General features: G+C 57.9%; 1 protein-coding gene across 1 annotated transcript in view; it reads left to right on the top strand.

Annotated features, from left to right (window-relative positions):
• FAM20C (FAM20C golgi associated secretory pathway kinase) overlaps positions 1–12,319 on the top strand; it is a 51,145-nt gene that overhangs the window by 33,323 nt on the left and 5,503 nt on the right. The window contains exons 4-5 of the mRNA XM_058569467.1: positions 7,258–7,350; positions 8,781–8,896. Coding sequence (XP_058425450.1) covers positions 7,258–7,350; positions 8,781–8,896 — 209 coding nt within the window. The remainder of the gene's footprint in view (positions 1–7,257; positions 7,351–8,780; positions 8,897–12,319) is intronic.

The raw sequence follows: 12,319 nt of genomic DNA, 5'->3' as shown, positions 1-12,319 counted from the left end.
GCAGGCTCTGGGGGCTCGGCCAGCCCCACCGTGTCCGATAGCATCTTATGTCCACAGTTCCACACCCCGGAAGAAACCCGGAGCCCGGGGTGGGCCATGCGCGCACCTGCCTCCTCACCTGGGCACACCTACCGGGGACACCTGGAGGGAGGAGGGGCTGCCAAGTGACCAGGTTTAGCAGAGCCCGGGTGTACTGGGTTCAATACTTTTCCAAATTCTTTCCCCAAGCGGCTGAGTCAGCACCAGCACCTCCTGTTCTCCATGACCCAGGACGTGGCAGGAAGGCCTCGCTGCAGAGGGAGCGTTTTCCATGTCCTCCCTGCCAGTCCCCCCTGACCCCCACAGTTGCCCCCTGCTGTCCCCTGCTCAGCAGCCCCGCCTGAGAAGAGCCGGCGTCCCCCCCGGAGCCAATGCCCGGCTCTCAGACCCGAGTTCACGCGGGCATGGACTGATGGCAGGGACGTCACCAGGAGTTAAGCAGGCAGCTTGTGGAGGCTGTAATTTCACCCGAGTATTCGGGTCGTGATGGGCCGGGGTGGCTACCCTTCCCCTCCATCCCCGGCAGTCACCGCCAGCAGGTTCCACCGCCCTCCTTTATTCTGGCCGGACCTTCAGCAGTGAGACAGTGAGGAGCTGGCCTTGCCTGTCTTTATCGGCCCCGCAAAGAAGTCTGGCCTCTTCTCGGCATTCTTCCTGCCTCCAGCTCTCCGCCTGTGTGACCATTGACCGCTCGATGGCAGGAGGAGCCCGGGCAGCGGCCACACCCAGAGCCCTGTTCGATTATCTTGTGGGGAGGGAGGTGTGAGAAATTACCCCGTTCTACAGTGGGGGCAGATGAGGGTCAGGAAGTTCAGGGCACTCACTCAGCCCTCCCAGCTGCGATGGGGAGTCAGGTCTGCCCCCGCTGGCCTGGGCACCTTCGCTCCACCACGGGCGTTCTGTCTCCCACACTGCGGTCCACCTTCACTCGTGTGCCCTCTCTCCCCCGGATGGGCCTTATCAGGACAGGTCAGCCTGGGCCTGTGCCCCCAGGAGCTCATGGCTCAGACGAGCCTTAAACCGCTCACAAGTATTCCACATCTGGAGGCCGGCCCAGAGGACACAGAGGCCCAGGGACATCACGGAGCTTTTCAGGAGTGAGGAAAGCCACTGGGCCCGTGGACAAAAAGCTTTTCATCACCACGTCTCTGCACTTCTGGGGCCGTTCTGGGGAAGGGGTGTCTGGAAGCCAAGAGGGCCGGGCAGAAGGCCCGTGTGGCCTCCGGGCTGGGGACAGACCCGCCTCTTTCTGTGAACAGCCTGGGTCGGAGGTCACCAGAAAGCCCCGCGGTAGGAGACGTGAGGGAACCAGGAACTGTGCTGGAACCTGGTCACAGAGCTTCCAGGAAGTGGCTAGGCTCGTCCCACAGCTGCAGGGCTCAGAGCCACCTGCGTCCCAGGTGTGTGACCTGCTCAGAGGTTGGGCCGGGGTGAGGGAGAAGGGGACGAAGGACAAATTATCGGCAGATAGGAATGGTCACTTTCTAGCATCACACATATTGCCACTGCACGTCAGGCAATAAGAGGTCAGTATGCGTTAGGGACGATGGCTGTGATGGTGATGGTGATGGTGATTATGGTGGTGGTGATGGTGATGATGGTGATGGTGGTGGTGAAGGTGATGGTGGTGATGGTGATGATGAAATGGTGATGGTGGTGGTGGTGGTAATGGTGGTGATGGTGATGGTGATGATGATGGTGATGGTGATGATGATGGTGATGATGGTGATGATGATGGTGATGGTGGTGGTGGTGATGATGATGGAAATTGAAGAAATGAGGGTGGGAAGAGCTCAAGGCTGCTGATAGATTTGTGTGCTTCTCCCTTTAATTCCTCATCTGCTCATTTATTTTTTTTATTCTTTTTTTTTTTGAGGAAGGTTGACCCTGCCTAACATCTGTCGCCAATCTTCCTTTTTTTTCCTTTTTTCTCCCCAAAGTCCCAGCATATAGTTGTGTATCATAGTTGTAGAGTTGTAGCTGTTCTATATGGGACGTCATCTCAGCATGGCTTGATGTGCAGGATCCGAACCGGCAAAGCCCGGGCTGATGAAGCGGGCTGCGCGACCTTAACCACTACGCCACAGGGCCGGCCCCTGCTCATTTGTTTATTAACCACCTCTTCTAAAGCAGGCACTTGGCTAGGCCCTCCTGCCCCCAGGCACTGCAAACAATGGTGTAGTGTGGCCCTGCCAAGCTCCTCAGGGCACGAGCCTTCATCTCAGGCTGTCAGGGAGGCCCGCGGGGCTGAGACAGATCTCGGGGAGAGTGGAGGAGGGACAGAAAGGCAGAGGGCACAGCACAGGCAAAGGTGCAGAGATGGGAAGGCCTGGGGGCCGGGTCCCCGAGAGGTTTAGTGATGCTGGAGCAGCCCGGGCGAGGTGAGGGGGAGGGCCGGGCTGGAGAAGAGGCTGGGAGGTTTCTGATTGCAATAGTCCTGGCTTGGGGCGGGTGCCCAGGAGTGGAGTGAGGAGGGGTGAGTTTGGGGAGGCTGAGCCTGGCCGGCACCCCATGGCTTTAAAGGGTGGCTCTGCTGTTGGCCACTTGCTTGTCTGCCCTCGGGACTCCTCCCGCTGCTTCCCTGCCCAGCTGGGCCCTGCCGCCCCGGGGCTCTCACCTCTTGATGTGCCCAATCTGCTGGAGGCTGCAGAGCCTGGGGTGGGAATGTCTGCCTGCTGCTACCGGGGCCGAGAGCAGACGTGGGTCGCGGACAAGATGTGCGGTATGACCAGATTCCGGCAGGTCACTCACGTCAGCAAGTCACTCAGCTCTCGCTGGAGCTTCGAGTGTCCTTTTGCAGCGAGGAATTCAAACTGTCTTTTTACGGCCTCTGATCGCTCTTCCCCAGCCCCGCTGTGCTGCTGTGCAGAGACAAGGCAGTGGACCCTACTGCTCTGTGACTGTTAGGGGGTCCCTGCGAGGCTGGTCAGGACTGAAGAGCCCCAAGTGGATGTCTGCCTGCACTGGCAGGTGTAGAACCATCACGTATTGAGTGCCTACGGTATACCTCAAGCCCCAAGAGGCAGCCGTTCTCACCCTCCCTTTCGGGAGTGGAATCAGGGCTCCGAGAGGGGTCACATGGCCACTGGCCAGTGGCAGAGCCTGGACGTGGAGACATGCTGTCTGTTCTGTGGGGGCAGATCTGACAAGTGCCCTTTTGCAAGACAGGATCTGGGGGAGTGGACAGGGTCTCCCGCCTCAGCATGCATGCAGGCAGCCCCCAGGTGCCCTGTTGCTGGAGTGTGATGTGGTGCTCTGTGGTGCCACCTGGGCACAGGTAGGGAGGGATCTCCAAAAGGACAGGTTGATTCTGAAGGGGCTTCTTGGAGGTGGTGGCCAGGGAAAGGCCGATCTGAGAAAGTAGAAGGTGGAAAGTCCAGCCAGGGCAGCCATGAGTTAAGTGCCCTCAAACAGCCCTGGAGAGGCAGAGCTGGGAGATGGGTGGGCAGAGGACCGGGGCCCCACCATCCCACCCAGGTGAGGAAAGGCAGGCAGACAGAGGGACAGTCAGAGGGGGCAGAGAAACCTCAGAAGGCCCCATCCGCTAGAGCCACACCATCCAGGACAATAGCCAACAGCCACCTGTGCCTTGTTTACAGCTGAATTAATTAAAGTAAAATTTACAAGTCGGTTCCTCAATCACGCCAGCACATTCAAGTGCCCAGTGGCTGGCGTGGCCAGTGAGGGACAGAACATGTCCATCACCACGGAAAATCCTATGGCCGCACTGGGTGGGGAGGGGCGTTCACGTTGGGTGCAGGGGCCACACTGAGATGCAGGCTCAGAGCCCCGGAGCCCTGGGTGGGGTGGGGACAGCTGGCCCCCAGGAAAGAATAGGAGATCTCTGTGCTGCCCAGCAGACCTGGGCGTGGCCCCGAGTGGGCTTCTCAGGGCAGACAGTTTGTAAGTTTTACAGGGTCCCCATGAAGAGCTCTGCCCCAGGGGCTGGCGATCATTTCTGACTGCCCAGGTCGTGAGTGGCTGAGGCCAGTCTTTTCCAAAGAAGGTAATTCTTAATTCCACAACAGACTAAAAAAAAATCAAATAAGATCATGGATGTGTAGGTGGGGTTTGCAGTCAGATGCTTTTGGGAAATGCTGCTTGGTGGACATGGCCATTCTGTGCATTTAAGGCTCAGGGAAGTTCCCCAGAAAAGAAATCTTGCTTAAATCTGCATTCTTCTTTTTCTGGTTAAAACTGATTAAAATCCAGTAGAACCAGTGTTGTGTGCAGAGGGCTCTGCTCGACACCTGTTTTTCCAAATTGAGTCAGTGACCACTTTTTAACCTCAAAAATATCCACCCCGCCAGAAGGTGCTAACTCGGGGGCTGTGGGCGGCCTTCACCTCGGTTTTCATATTTGGTTTGACCCACGGTCAAAAAATGAGAATAAAATTTACTTGCCAGCATTTAAAAATCAGGAGATTCCACAAAGACGTCTAGACTGTTTCTCTTGAACTCAGCGGCCCAGCCAGCGTGGCCTCCACTTCTGCAGGCACCTCGGCCCTGGAGCTGCCCTTTCTCGAGCCCCCGTCACCCAGCAGCGCCATGCACCAATCCTCCTCTGTGTCTGTTGACCGAAAAATGCATGAGAACCACCCCAACCCCTCGAAGTTACTGGATGGCCGTGCGCATGGTTCACCCGTGTGCCATCCGTGCTGTGTTCTCACGGAGCCCCTGCAGTGGCCAGGGCCATTCCTAATGGGGTCCGAAGTGCCAGCGTGGGTGCCGAGGCCAGCATTACGTCAGCAGGGATCACGAGACAAAGTCTGTTCGCAGAGTCACAAGCTGGTTCCTAGAAAGGCTGACGAGGGAACCTTGTTCAGGTGACATTCAGGGAAGCATGGAGGTCAGGGCATCTCCCTATCGGGGACTCTGCGCACACGGCAGCCAGGGAGCTGCCAGTGGACGTGCAACCAATGGGCCTGCTGCCTGGATCTGGTCCTCCCCCACAGTGACCTCACACTCCCCAGGACGGATACCCTGTGTGTGCACGTGTGTGTGCACATGTGTGTTTAGCAATAACGTTGGCTGGCAGTGGGGTTGGGGTGCCCAGAGGGGTCCTGGCTGACTTCAGCTGCATATTAGGAAGGAAAGACCCAGGCAGGGAAGCTGTGGTGGGGTAAGTTATCCAGGGAAATGTAGTGAGTCTCCCATCGCTGGGAGCATTCAAGCACAAACTGGACGGCCTCCACCTTGTGTGGGAGGGTGGGCGGGATCACACGTGAGGCCCACGATTCACACCTGTTCTGCGTTTTCCAGTGTGGGGAAGGTCTCCAGCATTTGGTAAATTCTTCTTAGGTTGAGAGTTGAGTTCCCTTCCTGGGCCTGGCCTAGGAGGGGCCTCCTGGGCCAATTTCCCCTCGACAGGTGGAGGCAGGGGTGAGGAAGGGACCTGGTTCCACGAGGGACCGTGTTTGCTCTCACACGATCTTGGACACGAGGCAAACAGGTGGGTGAGGTCACCTGCAGTCACTGCGTGTCCCCGGTTCCCAGGCGTCTGTTAAGCACCAGTGTTTACAGAATGACATGCACCCTGCGCATGGCTTCCTGTCCCATGGCCGGGACTGAGGGGTGAGCGACACTCCTTCGGGGCTGTCTGCAGCTCACCGTGGGTGCAGATGTCAGAGCCAGGGGGTCCGGGATTCCTCAGTGCATGCCCCCCAGGGGAGGCATGGAGGCCGGGAGACGGGGCCGTGCAGGCTACATAGACAGCTGGCCAGAGGCTGCGGCCACAGGGCTCACTCACTCGGCCATGGAGGCGGGGCGGCCAGCCCGGTGGGAGCAGCTGGGGGCCCGGCTCTGGCTCCGAGGCTGCTGTCATGGGCGGAGCACATCCCTGCTCCAAACAGAGCCTTCTGTTTGCTCTCCAGGCCAGGAGGGCCCGGGACTAGCAGGGCTCATCATTGCTGTGGCATCGGGAGGGTTTTGTGAAGGAGTTTGCTTTTGACGGGGGTCAAGAGCTTAAACCAGCTGTTCTTAAAAGTGTGGAGCATGGTGACGTGCTCTGAACAAAATGGTCCCTCGGTGTCGGGCTGAGAAACAGAGTGGCTGCAGGCCTTGTCAGAGCCTTAACGGTGCTAATGTGCACTGTTGACACCCCATATGGTGCTCCGGTAAGCACCGTTACCCATACTCCGAACTTCAATGACCGAGGGCTCCTTTTGTGTGGAATCCCCTGGGCCTGGGTGGGTGGGATGCGTTAATGACGACTTAGCCACGGGGTGACACGAGGGGAAAGTCATTCCAGGAAAATGGAACAGTGTGAGCAAAGTGCTCACAGAGTGGAGGACAGGAGACGAGCTTGGGGAGCAGCAGACGGTGTTGACTCAGCTCGGGGAGGTGGGACAGGTGGAGGGAGCTGCCGCGGGGCACGGAGGAGGCGGACTGTGAGTCCTAAGTGCCAGGACCTCCTGAGGGACCCTGAAAACTAGATCCCCTCTGTGGACTTCAGGAAGGGGTCCCCCAGGGGCCCGAAAAAGGCTCCCGGCCTCCCTGACGTCCCCCAGGGGACCCCCCCGTCCAGGGAGCTGACGGGCGGCAGAGAGCAGGCTAAGGGACCGTTTGTCCAGCCTGACCGTGGCCCCGGCTCACACCCCGGAGAGTCGGCCTCGTCCCGTGTAGGGAGATTCCTTCGTGCCCGTGGCCCCTTTGCCGTCCACGCGCTCCCTGCCCGCGTCAGCCAGACTGCTGGGCGCAGAGGCTGCCTTCTGCCATCGTCCTTTTGGGAGAACCTGTGTTTGGCTGGAGCTGTGGACAACGGTGGGCTGATCAGCATTTATAACCAGCTCCCCGTCGGGGCAAAGCCTGATTCGTGGAGTTTGCTGATTTCTGCAGCGCAAATACCTCCCCGTGGCTGATTTCCGGCCTCACCACGAGGCCACTGCAGGTGGAATTAGGGAGAAATGCAGCCCTGTTACGTAGCGTGTCCACCCTGCAGATGTGAGGGATGCCAGCGGCCTCTAGAGCAGAGCAAATGGTGAAATGTCAGATAACTGGGAAGGGATTAGATTAACGTAGTCATTACTTTTTAAATGTAACTTCGTTAATTGTAAGTTTGAATAATTTAATTTTTAATGGTGCCCGTGTTTAACAGCCAGTCTGCGAAATTCTCGGGAATTTAACAGTCAACTCTCGAGAGCGGGTTCGAGCCACGCACGTCCTCCACTGGACGGTTCCTCGGTGATAAACTCTCTCCATTTTGTCCCATTTTGTCCAGACAAACGAGGGAGCAGGAGACGCCCCCTGACTTCTTCTATTTCTCTGACTACGAGAGGCACAATGCAGAGATCGCGGCCTTCCACCTAGACAGGTGAGCCCCCGCCGCAGCCTCCCCAGGAGTGCGGTTGCTGGGTCTGAGCACTGCATGAGTGGTCCTTGGCCCTTACCCTGGGGATCCTAATGTGGTCCCCATGCACAGAGGAGACCAGCTGGTTTACCCACGGCCCACGCCTCCAATGCAGAGATGGTCCCTGCCTCATGGTGTCATAACCCGGACGTGCCCGGCAGTGGGCCTGCACCCACAGTGCCCAGTGGGAGATCCCAGGAGCGGCTGCTGACCCAGGGGTGGACTGGTGGACCGTGGGGATAAAGGAAAGAGGGAAGGAGCGCTAACACAGAGAATTGCAGGTGCCAACTCCCCTGGGGGCCACAGCGAGACCGAGGGACACGAGTCTTGACAAACTGTCCCCCCCCGTGTGGCCTCTCGCTACTGGGGAACTGGACAGGTGGCTGACGTGTGGCTGTGTGGAGTGGACTCCTCAGCAGCCCTGGGCTTGCTCAGAGTCCTGTGCTCTCTGGAGCAGTTCATGGGCCTGGCTCTGGGGTCAGTTCCCAGGGTCCAGTGCATTGGGAGAACCCCCACTTGGCTCCCCGGGGCCTCCCCGTCTGCATGGCAGGGCCCTGACCTGACAGTGGGTGACGCACGGTGCTCGGGGTTTGGCCCGGGCCCCACAGCATCGTGTCACCCAGGCTGCTTAGAATGCAGAGCCCCAGGTCCTCCCCAGACCTACGGAGCAGAACCTGCATTTTAATAAGATCCCAGGTGACCCATGTGCACACTGAAATTGGCAAGACCTGCTTTTTTAACAATCGAAAATCTTATGTGGTGGCTGCAGAAATCCCCAAGTCAGATTTCAACAATTTCAACTATCTAGAACAGCTTGAACACAGAAAAGGGCCTTTCTGTGACAACAAGAATAGTTCCACCGAGCCGGTGCGGGTTACTCATTAGGAGGAAGGTGAACTTGTTTATAACAGGACGGGAGGCTGGGTGTGCCCGCTGACAGGAGGAGTGGAATGAGGGGCGCGGCCAGTCCTATCTGGACTGTCTGCATTCCTCCACGCCTGGCCACTTCCCCACAGAGGACGTCACGACATCCCGTGTCACCTGGGAAAGCTCTCATCCAGGGCTCTCCACGTGGTGAGGCGAGCGGTGACGTGTGCAGTGTGGTTCAGAAAGAGTCCCATGGAAAGTGGTTAATTTAACTTAATTTTGTTTTAAACTCAGCCCTGAAATGAGGGCATGTTCTAGTGGCCCGGGCACTTGGCAGGGCGGACGCCGGGTAATCGAAGCACCGCCAACCTCAGTCCGTTTCCGCTGGTCACCGAGGGCACCAAGCAGAGTCATGACCCCGGACTTGGGCCTAGAGGAAGGCAGAGGGGGGCCCATTCATTCAGCTCCAGCCCAGAGAGGGCGGGGGGGACAGAGATAAAGCCTCCTCTCCCTGTCCCTCCTGCCAGGATCCTGGACTTCCGCCGGGTCCCGCCCGTGGCTGGCAGGATGGTTAACATGACCAAGGAGATCCGGGACGTCACACGGGACAAGAAGCTGTGGAGGACCTTCTTCATCTCTCCAGGTAACTCGCCTGCCCTGGGGGGCCGCCCTCACCTGGCCTACTGCACAGAGACCGCGAGCTTAGTGATGTTTTAGCGAAAAAGAAATCGTGTGTAATGCTGTTCTTCAGCCGCCGTCTTGACCACACGCCGTCTGCCCTTCCACATCGAGGTGCGTCCATCAACATCATGATTTTAAAAGGCTGCCAAAAATGGGCATGCCGTCATTATTTAACCCATCCCCTGGGCTGGGCGGAGAGGTTATTTCTACCTTTGTTTGAAAAGGCAAAATGAATCCATTTTTGAAAACCCCCAGTGTCTCCGGGAAGTCTTCTCCAGCTGGTCCAACCAGAGGAGACCTCCGTTCTCTGAACTTTCCCCTAAATTTAAAAACACCCAACAAGACCCTCATGTGGTGACAAGGGGCCGGCCGCCTCCCCTTCCTCGACTTGGCAGGGAGTGGAGCGGGGGCTTCACCCGGTGCCCTCAGGGGGCGGCACGGTGCCCTGCACCCCCGGGTACCCTGCATGCTCCACGTGTAGATTGTGTGTCTGCTGAGGTGCTGACCTTCATAAAAACCTTCAAGACTCCATATTAAAATCTTAAAGGCACATCAACCAAAGTCAGAACCCACTGAACTTTCTGCCCCAGGTTGTTTCAGGTCTGGCCTTTGAGACCCTGTGATGGGCCCATCCCTCCTCCCCAAGCACTTATTTTTGGGCCTGGCCCTGCACTGGGCTGTTCCTGGGGTTGGCGGGAACCTCCTTCCACATCCAGGACTTTGTCACTTAGATTCCGTTCTTGGGATCTTGAGAGGTCCCAGCGATGCTGGCCAAGCAGAACCGAGCGACCAGCTCCATCGCAGGACCCCACAGGGCGTGGGCCCCACCTTGGGACAGAAACCCTCCTGCAGGGCTGCCTCAGCCACACGTGCGTGGTACCCTCCTCTGCCGGTTCACGCAGATGAAATCCACGTGAGGCCCCGGGTCGGCCGCGTCTCAGGATCTGCTGGCGCATGAGAGCCCACCTGAGATCCACTTCTTGTGGATGTCCAGCCTGACACGCTCTGCACATTTTCTCAGCTGCATTCATAAATTTTCAGAATTGAGGTGCATGAGGCCGTAATCTAATTAAGCTCCATTTTTGCCATCCGGTGCATGCTGAGATCCTCACAGGTTCCTCCTCTCAGAGCCCATGAATAAGGGAAAAGTAGGGCAGAAACCCCCATGAGGCAGGAGGACTGTTTCCATTTCGTCGTCGGTGTCTCGCCCACGTGACCAGAAATCAAAGGGCCGAGAAAGCGCCTGTCGTCGGGAGGGGTCTTTGAGGACTTCTCCATTGGCCTTGCCTGAGTCTGCCCGCAGCCACAGCTTGCATACTCCCCGTGACGGGGAGCTCATCGCTCACAGATAATTCAGTTCCTTTTTTACAGCCTGAGCTGTTAGAAGGGTCCTTTTTCTCAAAGGCCTGAAACCTTCCTCCCTGACCTCGGGTTCTGGGGCTTTCTGCTGGAATCCCCCAGACGTCCGAGCTCCTCTTCCACCTCAGCCCATCAGGGACTCCTCCTGTGATCTCCCCTCCAACTTAGATGTCCTGGCACCTCCGCTGCCACCCACAGTGACGGCCACTCAGAGTCCAGGTGGGCCACGTCCACGGGACCCCGTGTCTGGGTCTGCCACCAGGCTGTGTGGCTGCTGTTTGTCCATTTCTTTCTGCAATTATTTTTTTTTTTTTTTTTTTTTTTGGTGAGGAAGACTGTCCCTGAGCTACCATCTGTGCCAGTCTTCCTCTGTTTTGTATATGGGACGCTGCCACAGCGTGGCTTGATGAGTGGTGTAGGGTTTGGCTTCGCGGCAGCTTCTGACATGTAGCTTCTCTCCCCAGCCCATCTCCGTCCCCACGCCCAGCTCCGTCAGCCAGATTTCTTCCTGGAAGCCTTGGGAACGTTTGGTTTTCTCTATAGCTGTGGGATGACGGGAGCCAGCTTTGATCTCATTTTAGGAAACAAAGTCTGTTCAGATTCCTTCATAGCATTCCTGCTTCGCCTACACTTCCGGGCCCACCGATGCCAAAACGCCACGGATGCCAGGCTTTGCTGAGAGCCGGGAGCGCGTGGGAGAAGACTTTAGTCCAGGCAGACGACCATTCTGCCTCCAGGGGCCCGAGAAGCTCTGCTCTGGGGTCAGTCAAAAAACAGAAAAATCTGTGCGGCCAGCCGGGGAGCGGGCACCGGATGCAGGAGAGGTGGAGGCGGCTCTCAGCTGGCGGGAAGATGGGCGATCTGGAAGGGGCGGCGAGGGTGAGCTCAAGACGTGTCAGGATGGACGGTGGAAGTTGCCTTCATGGGGGCAGCTGCGTAGACGCAGGCCTGTCAGAACCCAAGGCTTCTGGGCTCCAAACGTTCACAGATCACGTTTCTCATATGTTTTTAGTAAATTGCTACCGACGTGTCTCATGCATCCTGAAAGTTGCATGTCATCCATGCACGGCTCTGGGCTCGTGGGCTCCCTTGTAGGGGCCCCACCTGTGTGAACTTCTCCAGGACGAGACAAGATCACGAGCAGCTCCGGCTCCCCTGCCCAGCCTCTCCAGACATGCAGACCCGCGTCTTCAAATGGGCTTTTCCTGCCATGTTGGCCTGGCTCTGGCTGGCTGGTCATCGGGACTCTGTCCACACGCTGTGGACATGTGTCCAGTTTAAATGCCCATTGAGGGCAAGGGGTTCCCAGCACTGTGCCCAGGCATCTTCAGGCCACTCCTGGATAATGGGGGCTCCTGGCGTTCCAGCCTCATGTGACATAGCCGCCCGCACTCTGCAACCACCTAGCTCGGGTGAGGACGGCAGATGTCCTGTTCTCCAGACCCCTCTCCCTGTGGATGAACCCTGAACCTTCAAAGAAGGACCTGGTCTCTATACTCAGGCCCACGGGTGGAGGGACCCTCTTGATGCCACGTGCTGGCCCGTGGGGACCAGGCTTCCCCCTCGGTGCAGTCTATCTGCACCAGTTCTCAGGCGGCTGGAGGAGGTGACCCCGAGTACCCAGAGGGCAGGTTCCCTGCTTTCTCCTGCCGCTGTGCGTCCCGATTGTTAGTTCTAAGATGAAAAGGGACCAGCACTCCCTCCTCCCCGCCCACTCCTCCAGGCACAGGGGATCAACCTCACAACCTTGACGGGCCCACTCGGGACAAGTCCTCTACTCCACCTGGGTCACCTTGTTCAGCTGTGAAGCAGGCGCCGCTGTGGCCCTCATTCCAGACGAGGAAACTGAGGCAGGAGGAGGTGAGGGCCTCGCCTAAGTGAGACAGACCCTTGGCCATCAGAGCCCCATCCTGGGGGTCCCTTCAGAAACCGGATTTGATCTCCCAGGAAGAAAAGCTGTGGCCCATGAAAGGCCTTTCTGTTCTGACAAGAATCCACCTAACGCCGGCTTAGCCCCTTGGACTGA

Source organism: Diceros bicornis, chromosome 26, assembly GCF_020826845.1.
Source record: "Diceros bicornis minor isolate mBicDic1 chromosome 26, mDicBic1.mat.cur, whole genome shotgun sequence".
NCBI classification, from domain to species: Eukaryota; Metazoa; Chordata; class Mammalia; order Perissodactyla; family Rhinocerotidae; genus Diceros; species Diceros bicornis.
The sequence above is the reverse complement of the archived record's forward strand: the minus strand, read 5'-3'. Positions and strand labels throughout refer to the sequence as shown.